General features: G+C 47.7%; 1 protein-coding gene across 3 annotated transcripts in view; it reads left to right on the top strand.

Moving 5' to 3' along the window:
• Positions 1 to 804: 804 nt before the first annotated feature.
• LOC130541239 (uncharacterized) overlaps positions 805 to 26,397 on the top strand; it is a 37,325-nt gene continuing 11,732 nt past the window's right edge. Inside the window, exons 1-3 of one of the 3 annotated variants that reach the window (XM_057301325.2) lie at positions 805 to 1,417; positions 1,532 to 1,703; positions 22,928 to 25,058. In XM_057301325.2, the coding sequence (XP_057157308.1) occupies positions 1,270 to 1,417; positions 1,532 to 1,703; positions 22,928 to 23,177 (570 nt within the window). In that variant the 5' untranslated portion in view covers positions 805 to 1,269 and the 3' untranslated portion in view covers positions 23,178 to 25,058. Of the gene's footprint in view, positions 1,418 to 1,531; positions 1,704 to 8,213; positions 8,324 to 22,927; positions 25,059 to 26,397 lie in introns of those variants that run through there. The other 2 variants (XR_008955281.2, XR_008955282.1) reach the window with 2 other exon arrangements.

The raw sequence follows: 26,397 nt of genomic DNA, 5'->3' as shown, positions 1-26,397 counted from the left end.
CTGCCCGGACCGGGGACACCATGGTGCAATGTATCTCCGTCCCCGTCACTTTTTCTAAATCTTTGCCTAGAAATCCCTCGTGCTGGACTCTTTCACCCTGCACGGGGGAGAAGCCCTCCTCCCGGGAGCCTGTTTGGGGGGCAGGCCTGGCCGAGTGGCTCCGTGAAGACGCAGGCGCGGCCGGAGGGCGCGGGGCTCGGGCAGGATCGCGCCGCCGCCGGGCCGGGAGGCGGCTGCGGGCGCGCGGCGGATGTCACGGCTTACCTCAGAGCCCAAATTAGAAGGCTGAAAAAATCACAGCAGGAAATAATGTGCTGCCTAAAATAGAAGCATCAACTGGGAGAGAGGCCGGGGAGTAGGTGGCATCTGAGGCTCCCGCCGCGTCCTCCCCAGCGGCTGCCTGACGCTGCATCGGAGGCGCGTGGGTGGCGCCCGGCCAGAGGGGCCCAGAGGCCGGGGCGGCCCGGGGCAGGAGGAGGCTGAGAGCAGGGCACCCTCCCTCCGCCCCCTCCCCCCTCCCCACACCCCTTCTCTCTTCCTCTCTTTCCCTCCCCTACGCCCCCCACCTCCCCCCACCCCGACCCGCTCCCCCGACACCTGGGCTGGTCCTCCCGGATCCACTCCTCTCCCACACTCCCTCACCTCCCCCCTCCCTCCCCCTGCCCACGCCCCACATACCTGGGCTCCTGCCCCTTCCACCCCTCTCTGCTCCCTCCCTGCCCCCTTCCTTTCCTCCCCTCCCCTTTATCTCACCTTCACCCCCTTTCCTCCTACACCCCTCCCGTGTCCCCACCCCCTACCCTCAGTCCTCCTTCCTCCTCTTCCCCACATTCCCACCTCTCCTCTCCCCCTGCTTGTAGGCCCTCTTTCTCCTCAGCCCCCCTCCCCCTGCCTTTAGTCTCCTACCTCTCCTACAGCCTCCTGCCCCTGCCTCCTCACAGCCCCCTACTTACCCTACTGCCTCCCTCCTTGGGCCCCTTCCTCCCCAAGGGCCCCTCTGTTTTCTCCCATTCCAGCCCCTGACCAGGCCCTGCTCCTCTGCTGGGGTCGGCCCCACACAGTAAGCTGCCTGGGAGCCCTCACTGCCTTCCTGGGGGCAACCCGGCCAAAGGCCCCCCGAGCAGCTGCAGCCCTGGAGGTCAGCCTCACCCTGGCAGACCGCAGGGGCCCCTCCTCACCGCCGACCTCTGCACCTTCACCCGTTTGCCTGGTGTCTGAGGAAGGGCCCGCAGGAAGAGCATTCCTTTCCCAGGGTCTTCCTCAGGAGGGATGAGAGGAAGCAAAAGCTTGGTCTGCAAACGGGCTGGTCCTCCCGACGGCCACATCCGCAGGAATGACCCTCAGAGGGGCTCCCCAACTGGCTGGGAGATTCGTCCAGCTGGGCGCTCTGCTACACAGCCCCGTCAAGGGCAAACAGGCATGTACTTAAATGATAAGGGGCGGCCCTTACAGAGCGTGTATATGTGCATATTAGCTCCTTCAAGCCTCACAGCTCCGTAAGCTAGGCACTGTTATCATCCCCATATTACAGATGACAAAACTGAGACCCAAAAGATGAATCAGCTTGGCAGTGTTCACAGAGCCAGCGTGTGGAAAAGCCAGAATCCAGACCCAGACCCGAACTGCAGCGTCCCGGCTCTTACCCCTAACCAGCCACTGCCTCTCAGCTTAGTGCTCTTCCACCCGGCTTTTCTTTCTAAAAAGTGAGTTTCGTCTTTGTTTTTTGTTTGTTTGTTTTTGTTTTTTTCTGAAAGTAAGCATGAAGCATTACAGGTGCTTGGAGATTTTCAGTTTTTAAAAATCTGATATTCTTATTTTTACTTCTCTGGGTGTTTCCCCTGCCAGCTGTTGCTCTCCTGAAAACCGTCTCGCTCATTTTTGCCAGTTCCCAGTGCTGTGCGTCCTCATCGCATTGGTTCGTGCTCCAGGGCCCTGCCCACGCACATATGTGCTGCACTCCTTCCCTCCTGCCTCCTGCCTCTGTGTTGCCCTGGGGCTAACAGCTTATGACTTGCCAAACAGAATGATAAGGAGAGGTGTGTGGCTGATGTGGCATCACGCAGGCTTGGAAAGGCCACTTGTTATTGGGATAAGCAGTAGGAAATAGTGGCTGAGATTGTGAGTAGGGGAGTAGAGGCCTCCACAGACTAAAAGAAATGTCAGAATAAAATAATAATATAGCTAATATTCATGAATACTTACTAAATGCAAGGCTTTGTGCTAAGTATTTTCCAGGAATTATTTCACTTAAGTGACATAATAACCCTATGACATTGATATCATCAGCATTTGACAGAAAACTCAGGGTCATGTAAGGTTTACAGCTGAGATTCTGATGCACTTAACCAGCATGTTCACTGCAAACGAAAATTGGTGTGCTGGTTTCTGTGTTTGTCTCCAAAATGGAAATATCTTTGTCATTTGGCAAACTATAAAAGTAATAGGTGTTCATTGTGAAAGATGAAAACAACACAGAAGTATATATAGTAAAATATAGAAGTCTTTCTCCGATAAGCCCCCTCTTCATAGACTTTAATACATATGTACATTTTAAGATACCTGATATCATACCATCATATTCTTCAGTGGATATCCTGACATGGCAGGGCACACCTGATGATTATTTCCAGAATTCTAGCGATGGAATTGGTGGGTCAGAAGGTATAAACATTTTGGTCACATGTTGAAATGGAGAAGTTATTGTTCTATTTAAAGCCATCATATACTGTTGCCCAGGTTGGACTGCAGTGGTGTGATCTTGACTCACTGCAACCTCCCCGTCCTGGGTTCAAGCAATTCTCCTGCCTCAGCCTCCCGAGTAGCTGGGATTACAGGCACATGTCACCTAATTTTTGTATTTTTAATAGAGACAGGGTTTCACCATGTTGGCCAGGATGGTCTCAAACTCCTGATCTCAAGCGATCTGCCCACCTTGGCCTCCCAAAGTGCTGGGATTACAGGCGTGAGCCACTGTACTCAGCTTAATTAGTATAGTCTTAAGGCAATTTGTTAACATGTACCAAGAGACTTTAAAATGTTCCCACCTTTTACTTCATAGCAATTCCATTTATGGAAGTCTCTCTACCCCAGGGAAATAAATAAATGAAAACAGCAATATTTAGCATTATGATAGCCATATTTGGGGCATCGCTTAGATGTCCTCCAATAAGGAAATGGTTAAGTAAGTCATGAAAAAAATTAAGAACATTTCCTTGCTGGAATATTATATAGTGATTAAAATGATGGTTACAAAGTGCAAAAATGTGGTGGAAGTTCTTAGAACATAAAGTCAAATTTAAAAAGTAATATACAAAATTATATATATTGTATGATTACAGCTGTGTGAACAGAAATTGTAAAGGAATAGTAGCAAAATGATATCAATGGTTATGTTAGTATATGGAGATTAATGTGGTTTTTCTTTTTTTTTTCTGAGACAGAGTCTTGCTCTGTCACCCAGACTGGAGTGCATTGGTGCAATATCAGCTCACTGCAACCTCCACCTCCTGGGTTTAAGAGATTCAGCTGCCTTAGCCTCCTGAGTAGCTTGGACTACAGGTGCATGCCACCACACCCAGCTAATTTTTGTATTTTTAGTAGAGATGGGGTTTCACCATGTTGGCCAGTCTGGTCTTGAACTCCTGACCTCAGGTGATCCGCCTGCCTTGGCCTCCCAAAGTGCTGGGATTACAGGCATGAGCCATAGCGCCCGGCTGTTTTTCTTTTTTATTCTCCAATGTGGTTTGTTTATTTGTTTACTTGTTTGTTTATTTATTTATTTATTTATTTTTATTTTTGGGACAGAGTCTCACTCTGTCGCCCAGGCTGGAGTGCAGTGGTGCGATCTCGGCTCACTGCAACCTCCGCCTCCCGGGTTCAAGTGATTCTCCTGCCTCAGCCTCCCGAGTAGCTGGGATTACAGGCACCCGCAACCACGCCCAGCTAATTTTTTGTATTTTTAGTAGAGACAGGAGTTCACCATCTTGGCCAGGCTGGTCTCGAACTCCTGACCTCGTGATCTGCCCACTCGGCCTCCCAAAGTGCTGGGATTACAGGTGTGAGCCACCATACCCGGCCTCTAATGTGGTTTATTTTTGTAGTAAAAATTATATTTACTTAAGGACTAGAAAATAGATGGAAATTATCAGAAGACTCTGCTTCATTTTTCCTCTCTGGATTTGAGTTTCTACTCCTAAGAAACGAAGCACTGAGCCTGGAATTAGATAACTTCGAAGTTATCCCAGTTTTGATATTGCAAATTTTCTTATATAATCCGGTGGCTCTGCTGCTGATTCAAAGCCAAAATTCAGTCTTCACATTGAAAACAGATCAGACCGGAACCTGTTCTGTGACCATTAGCTTAGGCTATTCCTACATATGTCAAAGTAGCCACATTAATTGGAAGAAAAAGGAAACAATGTTGTTTGAATCTGTGTAGATGCACCTTTAGGCTTGATGTTTCCAGTGGGAAGTAGAGGGTACCAGGCTTGGGAGTCCTGGGACCAGATGTTTAGAGCAGTGATTTCTTGACCCATCCCACTATGAGGGGTTGTGTCCCTCATTCCCCCCTCTATCAGCCCGGATACTGATGGTGTGTGAGGCTCTCCCATGGCCATGCCTTGCTCCCTCTGCAGTGACAAGGCATGGTTGGAGACTGTGTTTCCTTTGCTGGCTGGAGAGCTCTTTGAAGGCAAGGACTGGGTTTTTATTCCAGTACCTGAACAGTGAATGAATGAATGAATGAATGAATGAGTGTGAGCATAAAGAAAGCCTGTTACATGGGAGACTCAGTAGGATTTCACTGAACCTGTGAAGTAAGTAAGGCTAGCAATCAGAAGCATGTTGTAAGGTCACTGGTCTGTAGGTGTGTGTGTGTGTGTGCAGGGAAGGGGCAAGGCTGGAAGAACGCCGCTGTGCTGGCACAGCCTTCGTCAGAGCCCTGAAAGGGGCTGAGTGGGCTCTGACTCAGCTCTATGACTCATTCACTGTATTGCTGTCTCCATCCTCTGGGCACATCCTCTGGACCATTTCTGCTCAGCCTCAAGTGGAGGAGGTGAGATTTGGGCCGGTACCTCCGGATGACTCACCTGGCTAAGCTGGAAGGAAGGGGCCGAAGCCCCACCATCCTGCACCCCCTCGTCACCACCCCTGTCTCCCTAGGGGTTCTCGTGCAGACACAGACTTCACAAGTAGGTTATGGCTGCTCCAGTAATGAATGACGCTCTCCATCCCAACCCAAAGCATTACCCCCCAATCACGCTTCCCGGCTCAAATGCCACAGTTTCCCCAGTCCCCTCACATGGTTGTCCCCTGTGCTTCTTGTGGGCCTCTGAGGTCAGCTGATAAGGAAGTTTACAAGGCTCTCCCAGACCATTGGTCATTTTATTCTTCTTCATCTCTTAGAAACCTTTTTCAGTTTACAAAATAGTTTTACATCCCCTTTCTCATTTGATTCTCTCCCAGACCCTAGGAAGCCTGGTAGGAAGGTGAATATCCCCATTCTTCGGGGATGGACGTGGGAGCTCCACTAATTCTTTCACTAGTAAAGGAAAGGAAGTGAAAGGCATTGAGGGGACATGGAATGTTGGGAAGGGCAGGCTGGGCAGGGACAGTGGAACAGTGGGCTGGGGGCATTTAGTGGGACAGTGGGCTGGAGAATAGGGACAGCACTGGCCAGTTGGTGACATGACAAGAAATATGTCTGTATGAGAGCAGAAGACAGATAAGGTCTTTTGACTTTATCCCAAGACCAAGAGGAAGCCATGGAAGGGTCTTATGCAGTGGAACGCCATGGTCAGACTGGATTTTAGAAACCTACCCCTGGGTGTGATGTGGGCAGGGAACTGGGGCAGGGCAAGCTGGGGGCTGCCTCTGTTATTCAGAGAAGAGCTGGCAGAGTCCGCCTGTGGGCAGTGGTAGAGGGGGTGGGACAGGGACAGAAAGACTCCTGGGAGGGTGTCCAGTAGGCACATGAAAATAGGGGTCTGAGGCTGTTTCCCCTGAAGAAGTGGTGTATATTTATTCTACTGTAAAGGGGGACGGAGTGCTAAGTGGGTTGCCATCCACTTATAGATGTGACTGGAGCCAGGCAGTGGGTGAGATGACTCAGGGAAAAGGGAGGGTCACCAGGGATGCCAACCCTTAAGAGCTGAGCAAAGGCCAGGCAGGCCCTGCCACAACACCCCGCGCAGGGGAAGGGCATTTGTAATGTGAAAGCACTTCGCCACCATGACCTCCTTTGATGCGGACAAGGCCCTGTGAAGGTGACAGGTGACTCACCTCACAGACACTCAAGGGTGAAATCTAAGGGAACTGCTGGCTTTTCCCTCTGCCGCGTTCCCTTTCCTCTTTCCACCCATTCTGGGCTGCTGGGGTCACCACCTGGCACCACCTGCAGCAGGAAGCGTCCTTTTGCGAGAGTGCCCAGAACCTCCAGTGGGGTGTGGCTGCGGGCTGTGGGAAGGGGCTGGGTCCCCCGAGCCCTTTTGGCCCTGGAGGGTCTGGAGGGTTTCCAGATAAAATATGAGATGTCCAGTTAAACTTGAATTTCAGATAAATTACAAATAATGTTTGGTATAAGTATATCTCAAATATTCCATGGGACATATTTATATTTTAAAAGTACTTGATGCTTATCTGAAATTCACATCTAAGTGGCATGTCTGTCTTGTATTTTTATTTGCTAAATTTGGCAACCCACAAGGGGTGCCTCACTACTCCTGCACACCAGGGCCTTGGGGATTTTCCTTTGAGACCACAGTGAGAAACAGCCTCTTACCCCACACTTGCCCTGGGTCCTTGTGTGGGGCTCAGGGTTGTGTGGGGAGACAAGCTCTGTCCCTGATGGCCTTCCAGCTTCTGTCTCAGCCCAGCAGACGTCTAACCTGAGTTTCTGTGGCCTTCCACATGCCAATGGCTCCCCACCTGGATAGATGAATAGCTGCTGCCTCTGATCATGTGACCCAAGAATGGAGGGGACCAGGGCTCCCCTTCTGTAGCCAGCAGCATCTGCCAGGGTGTCATGTCCAGGCCCTTTAGATAGCCCAGGAGCCTGCAGCCCTCAGTCAGCAAGAGCTTACCCAGGGCAGCCTGGGCTAAGGGGTATGGAGGAAAAGGCACCTGCTCTGCCTTGGGTCTAGGCAACGAAGGTGTGGATATTTGTTGTTTGTTCAGTGGCCTACTGTTAGGAAACAGTAGCCCCACAGCTTTGCAGAGCCTGACAAAGGCAAGAAACTGTCACATGTCTGCCCTCATTTGTAGTTTTTTCTTGTTGTTGCTGTTGTTTTGAGAAGGAGTCTCACTCTGTCACCCAGGCTGGAGTGCAGTGGCATGATCTCAGCTCACTGCAACCTCCACTTCCTGGGTTCAAATGATTCTCCTGCCTCAGCCTCCCAAATAGCTGGGATTACAGGTGTGCACCACCATGCCCGGCTAATTTTTGTATTTTTAGTAGAGATAGGGCTTCACCATGTTGGCCAGGCTGGTCTTGAACTCCTGGTCTCAAGTGATCTACCCGCCTCAGCCTCTCAAAGTGCTGGGATTACAGGTCTGAGCCACCGTGCCCAGCTAATTTTTGTTTTATTATTATTATTATTATTATTATTATTATTATTATTTTGGAGATGGGGTCTCACTCTGTTGCCCAGACTGGAGTGCAGTGGCATGATCTTAGCCCCCTTCAACCTCTGCATCCCAGGTTCAAGTAATTCTCCTGCCTCAGCCTCCCAAGTAGCAGGGATTACAGGTGTCCGCCACCACGCCTGGCTAATTTTTGTATTTTGGTAGAGGCAGGGTTTCACCCTGTTGACCAGGCTGGTCTTGAACTCCTGACCTCAAGTGATCTGCCCGCCTCTGCCTCCCAAAGTGCTGAGATTACAGGTGTGAGCCACCACGTCCGGCCATCTGCCCTTATTTAATCCTCACCATATTGTTGTCAGGTGAACAGTTTTCAGCTGTTTCCTACCCCCTTTATGATGAGTGAACTGAGGCTGAGAGAGGTGAAGCTTTGCTCGTAGTCACATATCCTAACCCAAGTGAACGTTGGGGCTTCAACCCTAGCTCAGAGAAAAGTGATCAAGGATGCTGAACTCCAAGGAGCCCGGGAGTTGTGCTCCAGATGAAGTTCCTCCACTTTCACAGTAGGGGGCGAACCTGGAGCCTTGCTTGAAGAACTGGGATGAAAAGTCCACAGTCCTGCCCTGGCCACAGGCAAAAGACAAGGCTGGCAGCTCCCACTGTGGCGCTGGGAGAGCTTCCTCTCTCTACCCCGGCCCACACAGGGAGTGGGCTGTGGAGTCCTGATGAGAACCTGCTGGGGCAGCAGGTAAGGGCGCTGCACATACTCTGGGTGGGGAGGAAACCTGCAATAACCGAGAAGGCGGCTCCAGAAGCTCAGGGACCTCTCAGTTCCCTGGAGGGAACCAAGGCTTTAGTGCTGGCCACGGAGTGGGTCAGCCACACCAGAGTCTCTGTGAATGTTAAGCCAGACTTTGGAGAAGGGAGACACAGAGGTGGGTGTGGCAGAGACTGCAGATGTAAAGAGTTCTATGTGTTTATTCCACAAATATTTTCTGAGCATCCACTGTGTGCCAGACACTGTTGTAGACATCAGGGATACAGCAGTGAATAAAGCAAATATATGCATACAGGTGTCTCATAGACAACTCGCTTGTGAGTCAGCTCATTTGTGAGTTGATTCTTTTGACCCCAGGCAATGTAATGCAAAATTCAGCCCCCTTAGCAGCTTCCAGAAAATGGTTTTTCCCCACCAAACACGGCGGGGCAGAGGGTTTTACTGAAGATTTACTGGGTCATAATGAGAGGCTGCAGCTGCTCCTCTTGTGCCACCCCCTCTGTGAATGTCAGGGTACATGACCCTTCTCCCAGCTCTCCTGACATGCAGCCAAGCTGGGGGCTCACCGCCCTCCCTCCACCTCCTGCACCCAGGCTCCCTGCCTGGCTAGCCTTTCTCCAGCAGTTTTCTCACAGACATTTAGTCTTGGGAGGGGAGGCTTTTGTCCCATTCCTGTGTCACTGTTTGGCCCTGAAGGACACAGCCTCTTTCCCCAGGGCCCCTCCTTTCTGAAATGGGGATGTTGTCCCTATGCCATTCCTACTTCTCAGAATTATTCCAGGGTGAGATGAGCTCATATCTGAGAAGGGTTACACTCAGAACTCTCTAGCACCTCGGGTCATGGCAACTGGAGACAGCATCTTGCTCTGAACCAGGCCCCAGCGTCCTACAAATGGGTGACCTGGTGTCATTATGGGAGTAAATATTGAGCTGCTCTCCTTTTATTTTGGATTGGGTATAATTTAGTACCCTGTTCTCACTCTTTTATTAATAAAATAAAACAATAAACACATACTACCATCAAAAGAACACTGACAGCCTGTGTTTATGTGTTTATGTTGTGTCTGTGTCTAAGAAGCTGCAACTGCTATGTCAATTTTTAACAAAATGAGTTTTCACTCAGTGCTGGGGGGTATGATAATTCAAAACAAAAAGGGAGGGCAGATTCTTCCACTGTGTCTTTTAGTTTTTGCTTTTTTACTCTTTTCCTTTTTCTTTCTTTCTTTTTTTTTTTTTTTTTTTCTGTTAAAACAGAGACACTGGCCTAAGGCCTAGGCACAGAAACTAAGAGTGCCTGTGTTCACTCGGGAAAGATTCCACAGGGGAATCAGGCCCATGCCCCTCCCGTCTCCTGTTCCCAGGGGCTTTGTTTCCTGCTGTCCTCTGCCCTCTCTGAAAAGGACCCCACAGGTGATCTGAACCCCCTGAATATGGTGCCTGGGGAGAGGAATGTGGGCATGAGGAAAGTAAAGAATGAGGAGGAGAGGAGAAATAGAACAATAAGAGAGAATAATCAGCGTAAACTTTGTGATCTCAGGGCCAGGGATGAGAGAAACAATGGTCATTTATACATTTTAATCATGAGTTCAGTCTTGTGGCTGAAAGTAACAGAAACAAAATTCTAATTAGCTTGAGCCCCAAAGATGAAGGTGTTGGCTTACATAAACTACTGTGGAGACAGGGATGAAACAAATGGCTTCAAGGAGTGGACATCCTTGGGACGTCCCCTCCTCTCAGGATGTTGATTTATCCACCTGCTCTCAAGGCTGTGAGGCTCTGTGTGCCCATCCTCACAGCCCCATGGCCAGAGAGGAAAGCACTCTTCCACATCAGCTCCGGCTAGAGGACAGCAAACAGCAGCATACCAGTGTGCAGTCGTCACAGTTCAAAAATGTTACACTTTGTTCTTTTCCAGTACTGATGAAGGAATGGAAAATGGAGACCCTAATGCTGTGATACACTATTGGAGGGAACATAAATTGTCCCAGTCCCTTTGGAGGGAAATTTGGCAGTATCTATTATAATTTGAAATGTGGTTACCATGGATCTCATGATGCCATGTCTCAAAATCCAGACCAGTAACTCTCATGTGTGTGCACAAGGAAACACAGGCCAGGGCGTTATGTGAAGAATTATTTGTAATGCAAAATTAGGAATAACATAAGTGTCCGTCTTTAAACCATGATATATTTTATACTCTGAAAACCTGGAAACTATTAAAAAGAATGAAGTGTGTACTGACATAAACCCCTAAGACATCTTGGTAAATGAAAAATGTAATTTGCAGTATATAGATACAATATGGTATCACTCAAGCATAAACCAAAACCAAAACAAAACCTTGAAATAATAATATATATTTATATATGTTTATAACATATTTCTAAATGTATGAAAATGCATAGAAAAAGGTCTAGATTCACTAAATTACCTTGGTTATCTCTGGTGAAGCTAAGATTAGGTGTTGAGATTGAAGGAGACTGTCAGGTTTAAACTTTTTCAGTGATAACGTATTCATGTATAATTTATGTATTTAAAATTAATTTTAAAAATTTTAAAGGAAAAAGCTATGGAAGGAAAGGCATTCTGATTTGTTCAACCCAGACCATGTGACTCTTCCTAGACCAATCACTGTGGCCAAGGGGCTCCAAGGGTTCAGTGACTGGCCCAACCTGGGTTTCACACTCATTCCTGTGAACACGGGAGCAATACACAATAATTGGCACAATAATTGGCAGCTCCTTCCATAATTACAGCTGAATTGGTGAAGGAGGATTTCCCCCAAAGAAGGGAGGTGCTGTTCTGGGCAGACAAAACAATAAGTCTTCTCAATAGTGGGCTTTATCATCTTCATGGGTTTAAGTATGTGTCATCCAAGGCTGAAATACTTCGTTCAATACAGTTCTGTTACGATACATAGGATAAAAATTTGTTCTGCGCCAGGTGCGATGGCTCATGCCTGCAATCCCAGCAATTTGGGAGGCTGAGGTGGGTGGATCATTTAAGGCCAGGAGTTTGAGACCAGCCTAGCCAACATGGCGAACCCCATCTGTACTAAAAAATACAAAAAAATTAGCTGTGTGTGGTGGCGCATGGCTATAATCCCAGCTACTTGGGTGGCTGAGGCACGAAAATCACTTGAACCTGGGAAGTAGAGGTTGCAGTGAGCTGAGACTGCACCACTGTACTCCAGCCTAGGTGACAGAGTGAGACTCTACCTCAAAGAAAAAAAAAAAAAGAATTTGTTCTGCTCATTGCTATATCCCTAGAACCCAGGAAAGTTCTGGGTATATAGTAGATGCTCAGTGTAATAGACACTGGTCAAATGGCAACAGCACTACTATAGCCTATGATTTTTTTGTTTTTGTTTTTGTTTTTTGAGATGGAGTCTCGCTCTGTTGCCCAGGCTGGAGTGCGATGGCACAATCTCAGCTCACTGCCACCTCAGCTTCCTGGGTTCAAGTGATTCTCCTGCCTCAGCCTCCCGAGTAGCTGGGATTACAGGATGCCCCACCATGCCTGGCTAATTTTTGTATTTTTAGTAGAGACAAGGTTTCGCCACGTTGGCCAGGCTGGTCTGGAACTCCTGACCTCAGGTGATCTGCCTGCCTCTGCCTCCCAAAGTGCTAGGACTACAGGCGTGAGCCACTGCACCCGGCTGCCTATGGAAATGCCTTATTCTGGAAACTATGACTATGAAGAGAACTATGATTCCACCCTCAATGCTCTCAGCAGAGGCAGAGGGGAGAAAGGAAGAGGAAGTCAGACTGACAGCTCCGTTTTCCTCCCAAGGCCAATGTTCAAGTCAGATCAGGGAGTGACCATGACGCACGCCTGGGACAGCTTGACAATGATCTGGCCATGGCATGGGGTTGGGCAGGAGGAGTTGGCCCAATTACTCTTGATTAAGTGGGGCTTCCTTCTGTGTGTTACAGCCCCATAGGTCGCTGTGGGGGATGGGGCCACGACGAAAGAGAAGGTGGTAAAAAGGGCGAGTTGCCTAAGGTGAGTGACCCTTGGGTGGGTCTCCTAACTCATCTGAATCCTTTCCTCTCTGCAAAGTGAGGATATTATTATTATTATTAACATTATTATTATTTTGAGACAGAGTCTTGCTCTGTTGCACAGGCTGGAGTGCAGTGGCATGATCTCAGCTCACTGCAGCCTCTGCTTCCTGGGTTCAAGCAATTCTCCTGCCTCAGCCTCCTGAGTAGCTGGGAGGCGTATGCCACCATGCCTGGCTAATTTTTGTATTTTTAATAGAGATGGGGCTTTGCCATGTTGTCCAGGCTGGTCTCGAACTCCTGAACTCAGGTGATCTGCCTACGGCCTCCCAAAGTGGAGGATATTATTTTTAAAAAAATCTATTCCCCAGTGACCATGTCTCTCTACTATCCATTATGTCGTTGATGTGGAAGCATCAGTTGAAACCTAGAGAGAGCTAACTTTTCTAAGGGAGCCCACCGTAGAGAAGGAAGAGCAGAATCCCAAGGCCTGAGCATTGGGGGTTCCCACAGCAGGGAAGGAAGGGCTTGTAAAGGGCACAGTAAAGGAAGAAGGGGTGACCCGAGGGGAAGAACAACAGGGAACTTGAGGCCAGGAAGGCCAAGGATGCAGAGGGTTCCAGGAAGTGGGCACTGGCAGTGTTAACACAAGTGCTATTGGATGGAGGCCTCTGGGGCTCTGGAAAGAGAATGGTTCCAGAAAACAGATGGAAGCCAGACTGAAAAGTGCAAAGGGGGAAACAGCTTCCAGTTCTCCCTTGAGAAATGAGAGGAGGCATTTCCCCCATGCTTGACTTCCCCGACTGTATCTAGCCTGCTGAGGTGAGGCCTGGGGAGACTAACTGGGAATCCCTACCGTCTCTCATCCTCCTCCCCTGTACTGGCCTCTGCCTGGGGGAAAGCTGGTCTGCCCCAGTTCTCCAGGCAGAGTGAGCTCAGTCATCAACCCCAGGCCTGGCCCCAGCCCTTGCTACCCCTCTCCAAGGGAATGGATTCTGCTGGGTCGTGTACCCACCCCATCCCCCTACTCCTTCCAATGGGCTGAGGTCCTACCTCAAAGGGCCTGACCAGCTGAAACCATTTTTCCCAAGCTTGGCCTTCCCAGGGAACTACATGAGCTTCCTTTAGCCAGGCCTGTACCTGCCCAGGAGCCTCTGGGTCTTGGACCATGCAATTATCCTCCCTGGGTGTCTCGCCTGCCATACAGATGCCCTTAGCCTCTGTGCCTCCTCTGCTATTGAGTTCTCAGAATCCCTTTCATCTGAGCACATTTCCTTTGTAACAGAAGGGGAGAAACAGAATGGTCTTAAGACAGCGCAAACATCAAAACATTATGCTTGTGTATATGAATTTCTACGTGTTTTATATTTTGGGGTTGAGACTACTATAGATACACAATTGTGTGTGTGTGTGTGTGTGAGTGTGTGTGTGTGTATCCTAATCATCAAATCACAAGCGTTTTCCCAGATCATAAAAAAACTGGTGAAGGCATTTTAAGGACAAGAGAGACCAGTGTAGAAACCAGTGCATATGTGTAGGCCAAGAAGAAGGTATGAGTGGACAGGAAAAGCTCAAAGGTACTAGAGGGTGACAGAGTTCAGCCAAAAGTCCAAGTGGGGGCAGCGCCTGAATGAAGGGTGTAGGGGCCCATTAGGGCTGGAGGTATCCTTGGCAGGCAGACAGGCTGACCCCTGCTTTTACTTTCACTTCCATACCAGTTCCAGTGACCCCTGGAGACCAGGCTACATTCTTCAAGTTCGATGGATTTTCTGGTTGGAGAAGCTTGAGAATTTTAATTGCTGCAACCAAACCAATTTAGTTGCTGAACCTGGGGCTGGGTTTGGCTTAGCCGAGTCTTCTATAAAGAACAAAGGGGAATGAGAGGTGTGCACGCCTGGTAGTGACTAGAAACCCAAACCAGACAGCCCCTGGACTGAGCAGATTCAGGTTACATTCTCAGACACCTCTCCTGTTCTCTCCAAACCCTGACCCCTTACTAGCCCTCTCGCTGTCCCACTTCACTCCCACAGCTGAGACCCTGTGCCAATATCCATCTCCGCCCTTTGCTGTGCTCATGACCCAGCATTTGATGAGTGTCATTCATTCATTCAACAAACATTGAGCCTCTACATCATTCATTCAACAAACATTGAGCCTCTACAGTGTGCCAGAACTATGCCTCGCTGGTGTTAAAGGCATATCCTTGGCCTTGAGAAACTTCCATCAGCCCAGCACCCAGCTCAAGGGAGCCCAGAGACCACCTAAACTTTTGTCTGGATAATAGATCCCTCTGTGAACTGATGACAGTTTTGCACACCTCTGCAGAAAAATATACACATGCACAATTGTATATTTGCATACACTTGAGGGGTGGCAGCAATCCCCTGAAGCCCATCGATGATTTAAGGATCTGTGTACCCCAAGTTACAAACACTTGATTTCATTTAACCCTCTCATATTACAGATAAGGAAACTCAGGCCTACAGAGGGAAATGACTTGTCGAAGGTCATGCTGTGGGTGAGGAGCTGAGCTAGTCCTAGAAGCCAGGACCCCTGGCTCCCCAGATGCTGCTCCACCAGGCCTCCCTGTGAGGGGCTGAGCTAGCCCTAGAAGCCAGGACCCCTGGCTCCCCAGATGCTGCTCCACCAGGCCTCCCTGCACCCTTGTCATCTGGGAAAACCTGGCGAGGGAACTTGTGTGCCCAGGGCCAGTTTCCTTGTCAGCTGCCAAGCCTAGGACTGCCAAGCCTAGTCCCTTCTCTACCACCCCCTGGTTTCTCCGGGACAGGGGCCAGTGGTCAGGAGCTTTCTGAACACTTGCTGTGACCTTGACCATTCCAACCAGTTCCCCCCAGACATCAAGGGAAATGTTCTAGAGGAAACAGGATGTGTTTTCCTGCAAAATCATTTGTCTCATAAGGTGATTTGCATACTGGTGGGGACACAAATGTCATTCCCTGCCCATTTCCTCCCTAGAGAAAAGGGTTTCCATCACAGCTTTCTCCTCAAGAGAGAAGGCAGCTGTATGGGCCCGGTCCCAGCCCTGAGGATGCCTTCCTGACAGTGGGGAGGAGGGACGGGATGTTAGTTAGGGTCTCCCCAGAAGTGGTTGGTAAGCAGGCTCCTTTCTTGACCCCTCCCCAAGTCTCAGGGTTTGGCTGGAAGCTCCCCAGCTCCAGCTCTGACAAACAACCCGCTCCTGCAAACCAGGGATCTAGGCAGCCCACCTTGCTCTTAAACTTCCTTGGGGTTAAATTACAGAAGATTCAACTGCTAGAAGAGAGAGTTGAGGTGATGGTAGATGACAAATAACAACAAATACTTAGTGCTTACTGTGTGCCAGACATTGCTGTAAGCATGTTACATGCACTGTAAATTAATTTAATCCTTACAGCAACCCAGAGAGATTGGTTCTATTATTTTTCCCATCGTTTGCAGGAGGAATCAAGGTTCAGAGAGGTTAAGTAACTTGCCCAAGGTCACACAGCTGAACAGCTGATAGTTGCACAGACAGGGTTTGAACTCAGCCGATCTGGCTCCAAAGTCTGGGAATCTAAATACTGTGTTATGAGAGGAAGCACTGGAAGGTTTGTGATCTGTTGTAACCCTTGAAGACTGCACAGTACTCAGAAATATTGGCATGCCATTTAAGGCCCCTTAGGATCTGGTCCTAGCTACGCTGCTATTCCATCCTGCCTCCTGCTATGATCCACTTACTGAAACAGGCCATAAACATGCCCCAGCTGGTCTGCACAGTGTTTCCTCTGCCCAGGTAGGACTTCCCCATTTCTCTGTCTGAAACATCTCTTTACCCACTGACAACCTCTGAAAAGCCATTTCAACATCTCAAGGCTGAGTTGAGCAAGCCCTTCTTTTTATCAAAGTGGTTTCTATCAAATTGTCTCCTGTAATTATTGGCTAATAAGTCTCTCCTACTTCTAGGTTTCACTCACTCCCAAGAGCTAGGTGACTGTCCTATTCATGTCAGAACCCTTAGCACTAAGCTGAGCACCTGATGTGGTAAATAGTAAATGTCTGTCATGTACAGTGCACAAAGCAAGTTATAAAATAATATATACAATATGCTAAAAATTATCTTACATATACTGTAAATATATCACAGCCCAGAAGGATATATGCCAAAGTGTTAACAGCAATTTTCACAGAATTTGGGGGTACAGTGATTTTTATTTCCTTGTTTGTATATCTGCATTTTCCAAAATTTCCATAATGAACATATATTACTTTTGTAGGGCCAGGCACGGTGGCTTATGCCTATAATCCCAGCACTTTGGGAAGCCAAGGCAGGCAGATCATGAGGTCAGGAGATCGAGACCATCCTGGTCAACCTGGTGAAACCCCATCTCTACTAAAAATATACAAATTAGCTGGGTGTCGTGGTGTGTGCCTGTAGTCTCAGCTACTCGGGAGGCTGAGGCAGGAGAATCACTTGAACCCGGGAGGCAGAGGTTGCAGTGAGCTGGGATCACACCATTGCACTCCAGCCTGGCAACAGAACGAGACTCTGTCTCAAAAAAAAAAGTATTACTTTTGTAATAAGAAAGGAAATGACAAATTATTTTAAAATTGTGTTTGTGTGTGTGTGTTTTTTTGTTGTTGTTGTTTTTGTTTGTTTGTTTTTTAACAGGGTCTCACTCTGTCACCCAGGCTGGAGTGCAGTCGTATGATCATAACTCACTCACTGTAGCCTCAAACCCCTGGGCTCAAGAGATACTCCTGTGTAGCTGAGGCTTAAGGCACACACCACCATGCCTGGCTAATTTTTCAATTTTTTTGTAGAGATGGGGGAGTGTCTCACTTTGTTGCCCAGGCCAGTCTTGAACCCCCGGCCTCCAGTGATCCTCCTGCTTCAGTCTCCCAAAGCACTGGGATTACAGGCATGAGCCACTGCTCCCAGCCTTAAAATTGCTTCAAATGAACAATAATAGCTAACATTTATTGAGTACTTACCACATGAAAAAATTTAACAGCTTCATATGTACTATCTCTAATCCTCTATAAGTTCTCTGTCGTAGGTACTATTGGTGTCATTACCATTTTACAGACTAGGAAACTGAGGCCTAGGGCGGTCAGGTAACTCACTCAAGGTAATGCAATTTAGAAAACAGTGGAGTTGAGCTTGGAGTCCAGATTGTCATGCTTCTGAACCTGTACTGCAACCTTTCCATGACCAGCCTCTAGATGGAAGGTGGGTAGATAGGTAAATTTCTCTCTTTTTAAAAAATCAACTTTTAGGCCAGGTACGGAGGCTCACGCCTGTAATCCCAGCACTTTGGGAGGCCGAGGTGGGCGGATCACCTGAGGTCAGGAGTTCCAGACCAGCCTGGCCAACATGGTGAAACCCCGTCTCTACTAAAAATATAAAAATTAGCTGGGCGTGATGGTGGGCACCTGTAATCCCAGCTACTCGGGAGACTGAGGCAGGAGAATCGCTTGAACCAGGGAGGCGGAGGTTGCTGTGAGCCAAGATCATGCCATTGCACTCCAGCCTGGGGAACAAGAGTGAGACTTCATCTCAAAAAAAAAAAAAAATAGCCGGGTGTCATGGTGCATGCCTGTAATCTCAGATATTCAGGAGGCTGAGGCAAGAGAATCACTTGAACCCAGGAGGCAGAGGTGGCAGTGAGCTGAGATCTCACCGCTGCACTCCAGCCTGGGTAATAGAGTAAGATTTCATCTCAAAAAATAAATAAAATAAAATAATAAACTTTTACAATTTTGAAGTAATTTCAGTCTCAGTATATTAGTCCATTCTCATGCTTCTAATGAAGACATACCTGAGAGTAGGAAATTTATAAAGGAAAGAGGTTTAATTGACTCACAGTTCAGCATGGCTGGGGAGGCCTCAGGAAACTTATAATCGTGGCAGAAGGGGAAGCAAACACGTCCTTCTTCACACGGCGGCAGCAAGGAGAAGTGCCAACCAAAAGGGGGAAAAGCCCCTTATAAAACCATCAGATCTCGTGAGAACTCACTCACTATCATGAGAACAGCATGAGGGTAACTGCCCCCATGATTAAATTGCCTCCCACTGGGTCTCTCCCATGATATGTGGGGATTATGGGAACTACAATTCAAGATGAGATTTGGTTGGGGACAAACCATATCACTCAGGACAGATACAAGAATAGTACAATTAATTTCTGAATATCCTTTCCCCAGTTTCAATAGTCATTAATGTTTTGCCACATTTGCTTTATCAATCACTTTCTCTTTTTGTCTGTCTACATAAATACATATTATTATTATTATTAACAGCTTTGTTGAGATACAAGTCATATACCATATATGCAACCATTACCACACAGCCAATTTTAGAATATTTTCATCACCTAAAAAAGAAACTCTGGGCCAGGCGTGGTGGCTTATACCTGTAATCATCCCAGCACCTTGGGAGGCCAAGGTAGGGGGGAATTTCTTGAGCCCAGGAGTTCGAGACCAGCCTGGGCAACAAGGCAAGACCCTATCTTTATAAAAAATAAATTAGCCAGGTGTGGTGGCATGTGCCTTTGGTCCCATCTCCTGGGGAGGCTGAGGCAGGAGGATCCCAGGAAGTTGAGGCTGCAGTGAGCCATGATTGCACCACTGCACTCCAGCCTGGGTGACAGAGTGAGACCCTATCTCAAAAAAAGAAAAACAAACCAAAAAGCAAAACCCTGTACCTCTTTTAGCTATCACCTCCCTAAACCCAATTCACCTCAGCCCTAAGCAACCACTAACCTACTCTCCATCTTTATAGACTATAATATGTAGTCTCTATATAGACAGAATAGACTACAATGTCTATTCTGGACATTGCATATAAACACAGTCATATAATCTGTAGTCTTTAGTGACTCACTTTTTTCACTTAGCATAATGTTTTCAAGATTCGTCTATTTGTAGTATGTATCAGCCCTTCATTCGTTTTTATGGCTTTATTACAGTCTAATATATGGATGTATCTCATTGTGGCTATCCATTCATCACTTGATGGACATTGGGTTGTTTCTGTAGTTTGACTATTATGATTAATGCTGCTATGAACATTCCCGTACAAGTTTTTGTGTGGACATATGTTTCATTTCTCTGGGACATACACCTAGGAGCGGAATTTCTGGACCATACAATAGCCATATGCTTAATTGTTTGGGGAATAATAATGTACTTATATTTTATTTCTGAACCATTTTGAGGTGAAGTTGCAGACATGTCCCTTTATCCCTAAATACTTCAGAGAAGCCAAACCAAGGACATTCTTTTTCATAACCACGTTTCAATGATCCAATTCAGGAAATTTAACATTGATACAATATTACTGTTATATAATCCACATGCAAATTTTGCCAATTATGTCCTTAACAGCAATTTCCCCCCCATCCAAGATGCAAGCTGGGATCACGCACTGCATCTAGTTGTTCTGTCTCTTTCCTTTCCTTCGGTCTGGTGCAGTTCCTCAGCCCTTCTTCATCTTTGTGTAGTTTTGTGAAATGTCTCTCAGTTTAGGTTTATCTGATGTTTGGATGGATGAGTTTCAAGGCTTGTCCATGTAGTGGGCACTGAGGTCCAGTCGTGTAGCTGCCCAGGCAGAGGAGGAGACTTGGCTCGGCAGGAGCCCTGACCCCTTCCAATCCCACCGCGATTGCACCGCGCTCTGCAGCGAAGGGACGGGCCGCAGACCCAGACCCAGGGCGGGGCCCGGCAGTGGAAAGTGCCCCACCTGGACACCTGGAGGGTTTACTGGGAAGTGCCAAGAGAAAGAAAGGGGTTGTGCGGGAGCTTCGTTCACGCCCTTTCCCAGGAACAGCTCAGGGGCCTGGAGGGCGCGGGAGTGTGTCCCCAGGCCGGGCCGTGGGCAAGCACTTCCCATCGCGGCACCGAGGGCTCCCGGACCTCGCCAACCCGAGCCGCCCGGGAAAGGCTGCAGCGCGTCGCCGGGATATCCGGGAAGGGCGGGCGCGGGGGAGACCAGCAGGCCGGTGCTGGGAAGGCGCTGCCCCTTCTGGGAAGGGCCTTGATGCAAGGGCACACCCCCATGCCCGCGCCCTGCACCCCTGCTTCCGGCAGCCCCGGCGGGGCTCTCGGGAAGGCGCGGGGCGGGGGCGGCTGATTCTAATCCGAGGCCCAAAATGGAGATTGGGCGCCGGGAGGCGGCTGGCTTCACTGGGTCCTGGCCCTGAGCCGGTTTGCTGGGCTGGGCCTACCAAAGGCCCCACCAACTTTTGCAAGAAGACTTTTCTGGGTGCTCCCTCAACATTATTGATTGAGAAGAGCCCCAGATAATCTGCCATCCTACCGCACAGCTGCCAACTTCCACCTGAGGCAGCGGTGGTTGGGCTGTTCGTTGTTCATTCGTTCATTCATTTTGTGGCTGCAGGTATCTGCCTGCTCCCCACCTTTCCCCCTCCCTGTTGGGGAAGAGGCTCAGTAGGGCTTCCAGGTAACAGTCCTGTACCTAACCTGCTTCTGCTGAGAACACCTGTCCTCATAGTGCCACCCGACCTGCCCTCCCTCAGCCCCAGGGCCTTGAATTCTGGCCACCCCAGGACTGAGCTGGCCTCTGCCCACTTTACAATGAGGGCGACAGACACCAGGGGGAAAGGCAGGGCCTTAGGGAGCTAGCCAGGAAGAGGTAGAATGGGGAGAGGAGGAAGGCACCAGGCAGGGACCAGGCCAAGAGCGCTGCAGGAATGTCATAGTCATCCGAGTTTGCACCCTGACAGTCTGCAGATATGCGTTGTTCTGTCCTCACAGGCTTTTGAAAATTGGAAAAGTTCACATAAAAATCCAGATATCTGATTTTTCTTGACAAATAAAAGGATCTGCCAACACCAAGCTTGCATTCCTGTGGCAGCCAGGGCTGAATCAGGAACCTTCCCTGGGCCTGGCAGTGGCCACACACCCCTTCTTATTGTTTAAACTTTCTGCACTAGCTCCATTACTTGCCTCTTCCCCAAGGGCACCTGTGAGCTCTCACTCAATCCTCACCATACCCTGTGAGGTCAGCAACCCGATTCCATTTTGTACAGGAAGAAAGCAAGGTGAGAGGTCAACCACCTCGCCCAAGGTCACAGCCAGAGAGAGGTAGGGCTGGGATTCTCCCCCAGGTTATCTGCTTCCTGGTTGATGCTCTCTTCACTCTGCTGTACTGTTTCCTTGTGGGAGATCTGGTGTCTTCAGCAGCAGCTGGGTGGACGGCAGATGTAGACAGCAAATGGAAAGCCCTTGGCCATCGTAGTCTGGGGCTTTCTAGGCCACCACAGAGTCCTGAGTTGGGCTACACAGCTCTTGGCTGAGGCTCTGGAGTGGTGCCACCGAAGTGTGGAGCAAGAAGGTTCGGTCCATGGTCCCACAGTGAACTCAGGCAGGCGAAAGGACATGGGCACCTCTGTGTGGGGGTGTTGGCCTCTAGTCAATGAAGGGGTGCTCTTTCTTCGTTGCTTCTCTCTCTTTGCTGGAAGTGGGCTCCCTCTGCCAGTGTTTTGCTCCATATGGCTTTCTTGCCCCCACATGGGGGCAATTGATGGAGAATAGTGTCAAGATTTTCTTAGTGCATAAATCACAGTACATTACAGTCCGGCTTCCCTGAGCAAAGCTCTTTCTGCTCGGTTGTGCGTTCTTTTCCTGGAAAGGTTTGCTAACCCTTTTCCTGATTGGGCTTGTCCAATACTTCTAGCAATTTCTAGAAATGAATCAAAGGGCAGTACCTTACGGTCACAGAGGGTCGGAGGAAGCTAAGGTAACTGCCTTCTAAGAGTAGTTCAGCTGTATATGGTACTCCACAGTTTATAAAACCTTTTCACACTCTTGTGTATTCCTTTGGTTCACACAACTTTAGAGCTGTACAGAGGAGCAATTTGCAAACTTACCTTGAGCAAATTCCTTTCCTCTTTTTCTGTTTTGATTTCCTCATTGAAGAAAAAACAAGATAATACTCTCTTTTTAAGGTATTTTCAGGCAAAGCTACTCTGCTTTCTAACTCCTGGGAGTGCTATTCACATTGAATGCCACGTGATGGGTCCTCTTGGGATTGTGCAATGGGCAGAACTCCTCATATGCATGTTGTGAGGATGAAATGACATCATTTATGTACTAGCACAAGTCCTGGGAGATAGTAGGTGATTAATAAATGCTTATCAAGTGAGTGAACTACTCACTTGGTCATGATGAATTCTGAAGGACGCTTATAGGAAGAAGGAAGTTGTACCGGCCCCCTGTGGCTGGTGTTGCCTTTCCTGCCCATTTTTTTTTGTATCTCTTGCCAAGTTGCCCTTTGTCCTAGGCCTCTGGGCTCCCAGCCGGCTGGAGGCACAGAGTTATCTGTGGGGCCTGGAGTGCTGGGCCTGGGCTGTGTAATGACCAGCCTTCCGCTTGCTTCAAGTTTCCGCTGGGGGGCTGGAAGCCACAGCATCCAGATGGCTAATTGCTTTGTGCCTGTTTCTGCAAATCACAGTGATTCACTGTCCCTGCTGAAAACACGCTCTCTTTTCAAAGATTTAATGGTTTCCAAAATTAATTTAGCCTCATCTGTTATCCCCCTGCCCTTCTGCACTGTCCTCTCTCTCCCCAGCACCCTCTTTTTTTTCCGTCCCTTCTCCCCATCCCATGATGGAGCATTCTGCGCCAAAAGCCAGCTTTCACTCTGCAGGGCAACGTGGAGAGGGATGGAAAGCCTAGACCCCTTAGCACGGTCACCTGAACACAAGCTGAGTGTGGCGTATCAGGTGGAAGCCCAGGAGGGAGGAGCCAGTGGCACAGTTATCTCCCACCACCCCACATGCTCCGGCTGCCAGCTCTGGTCTGACCGACGCCTCGGATGAAGAACTCCAAGCAGCCCCCCATTCGTACTGTTTTCCTCAGCGAACTCCCAGGGATCACCTGCTTTTTATGTGTGACGAATGTGGTCAGTTTTGTTTGCTTTTGACAGCTCATTATGGGTCCATGAGGTCAGAGTCCTGGCTGAAAGGCCAGAAGTTTAGGGAGCCTATCTCCAGCTGATACTCGCTTGCTTCTTGACCATCTTTGGGCTTCTGTTCTTTCCCAGTAACATAAAGCTTGTATGATTCTGACCTCTGGCACCTATGCATTATTTAATCAACATTTATTGGGGCTCTCTCCATGCCAGGCATGTGGTAGGCCCTAGCGGGGCAGGGGTAAAAAACCGCTGCAATCCTGGCCTTTCAGGAACTCAGTCTAGAGGGAGAAAGAAAACACCTGAGGCCAGAGGGCTCTCTCTGATCTGCTTCTTCTATTTCAAGGCTGTGCTTTTAACTATATTGAATTTCCCAGTTATTATATCTTCTTAATGAATTGTTGATTTTATCAGTATGGAATGTCCATCCCACTTTGACCCTTGTAATGCCTTTTACCTTAAATTCTATTTTATTCTGCCCATCACTAGGGGACTAGTTGAATCAGTTATGGTATATCCTCACAATGGAGTACTATGCAGTTGTGAAAAATAATGAGGGTCATCTTTACGTGCTGTTATGGAGTGATTTCCAGGATATATAGTTAAGATGGAAAAGTAGGAAGGAAAAAATATGTATTGTATGCTACTGTTTAAGAAAGACAAGTATTCATCTGTGTGTGCGTGTGTTTGCTTATATATTAAAATGCAGAAAAATATGGCCAGGTGCGGTGGCTCACGCCTGTAATCCCAGCACTTTGGGAGGCTGAGGCAGGTGGATCACTAGGTCAGGAGATCGAGACCATCCTGGCTAACACGATGAAACCCTGTCTCTACTAAAAAATACGAAAAATTAGCTGGGCATGGTGGTGGGCGCTTGTAGTCCCAGCTACTCAGGAGACTGATGCAGGAGAATGGCGTGAACCCAGGAGGCGGAGCTTGCAGTGAGCCGAGATCATGCCACTGCACTCCAGCCTGGGCGACAGAGCAAGACTCCATTTCAAAAAAAAAAAAAAAAAAGGCAGAAAAATAAATCATTACATCAAAAGTAAATAAATTAATAAAATGGGGTAGAAAGGGAGAGATGTTTGTCAAAGGGTGCAAACTTTCAGTTATAAGATGAAAAGGTTCTGGAGATCTAATGTACAGCATGGTGACTACAGTTAATATCACTGTATTATATATTTAAAATTTGCTAAGAGAGTAGATCTTAAATGCTTTTGTCACAACACAAAAATGACAATGATATGAGGTAACATGTTAATTTGATTGTGGTAATCATTTCATAATGTATACATTTATCAAATCATCACATCGTATACCTTAAACACATACAATTTTTATTTGTCAATTATATGTCAAAAAAAGTCTTGGGAAACAAAAAAGAAAAAATCCTCATAAAAAATAAAATAAACCAAAAATAAACAAATAAAAATATTCCCTTTGAGAGAGGGAGAGACTGGGCAGACGGGTCAGAAATAGAAGCAAGGCTTCTCTGAATAGACAACTTGCTAGATTTGATTTTGGAATGTAAATATTATACATAGTTATAAAACAAAATTAAAATGGGAAAGCACTTTTTTTTTTTTTTTGAGATGGAGTCTTGTTCTGTCACCCAGGCTGGAGTGCAGTGGCGTGATCTCGGCTCACTGCAAGCTCTGCCTCCCAGGTTCACACCATTCTCCTGCCTCAGCCTCCTGAGTAGCTGGGACTACAGATGCCTGCCACCATGCCTGGCTAATTTTTTGCATTTTTAGTAGACACGGGGTTTCACCGTGTTAGCCAGGATGGTCTCGATCTCCTGACTTCGTGATCCGCCTGCCTTGGCCTCCCAAAGTGCTGGGATTACAGGCGTGAGCCACCACGCCCGGCCGGAGAAAGCACTTCTTAAAAAAAGACAAATGATAACAACTATGTATCAGTTTCATGGCAAAACTCACAGAATTATTTCAGGAGACTCTAAAATATAGTATTTAACAGTAGGACTATTGAGAGATATACTCTATGTAGGGAACAATAGCAAAACACCCTGCAAAAATAAACTCTCTTCGGTAATCATATTGTTAGTAATATTATAGATACTATTATTCTGAAACTATTATACATAGGTAGGATGAAGCAAATAAGCAACTATGTTAACATTAGGATCCAAGATTTTCAGTATAATAGAACAAAGTCACAAACATAAAAATCAAATATGTTAAGCAAAAATTCTAAATTTGAATAGAAACTATTATAAGTATGGACTTATGATTAATTTAAAATAATCTACTTCCTAGCAGAGTCAACTGAGAAGGCCTAGAAACAATGATCAATCCAATAATAATGAGCACCTCTGGACCCCAGATTGTGATTTCTAACTACCATGTCCCACTAAAAGGACCAAGGCTCCTTGGGAAAAATTTTCCGTGCTTATTTTGTACATTATCCTAACCTGTGTGTTACAGGATACAAATTTGTCAAACTAGATAGAAGGAAGTTGCCAGAGATTATTAGAGTCTTGTCAAAAGAAGAGCAACATTGACTTGAAGAGGTACCCACTCGCCAAAAATGGGATAATTAAGCACAAATAGAATAATAATTGATTGCAGCATTATTCACAGTAGCCAAGATATGAAGTGAATCCGAATGTCCATCTACCCCTCCCTCCCTCCCTGCAGTCTCCCTCTCAAGAGATTATTACTTCAAATCTTCTGGCTGTTTTTTCCCCCTGATAATTTCTTTGTTGTTGTTGTTGTTGTTGTTGTTGTTTCTTTATTTTTGAGACAGGGTCTTGCTCTGTCACCAGGGCTGGAGTGCAGTGGCACGATCTCGGCTCACTGCAGCCTCCACCTTCCAGGCTCAACTCAAGCAGTCCTCTCACCTCAGCCTCTGCATTAGATGGGACCACAAGCACGTGCCACCATTCCTGACTTTTTTTTTTTTTTTTTTTCCGAGAGATAGGGTTTAGCCATGTTGCCCAGGCTGGTCTCAAACTCCTGGGCTCAAGCAATCCACCCACCTAGGCCTCCCAAAGTGCTGGGATTACAGGCAAGAGCCACCATGCCTAGCCTCTCCTTGTTTTTAAGTGATATGCTTATACTATTATTTCTTGATACTGTAGGGACACAGCTCTGCCATGGCACCTGGTG

Source organism: Pan paniscus, chromosome 12, assembly GCF_029289425.2.
Source record: "Pan paniscus chromosome 12, NHGRI_mPanPan1-v2.0_pri, whole genome shotgun sequence".
Taxonomy (NCBI): Eukaryota; Metazoa; Chordata; class Mammalia; order Primates; family Hominidae; genus Pan; species Pan paniscus.
Note: the sequence above shows the minus strand (reverse complement) of the source record. Positions and strands in the feature narration are given on the sequence as shown.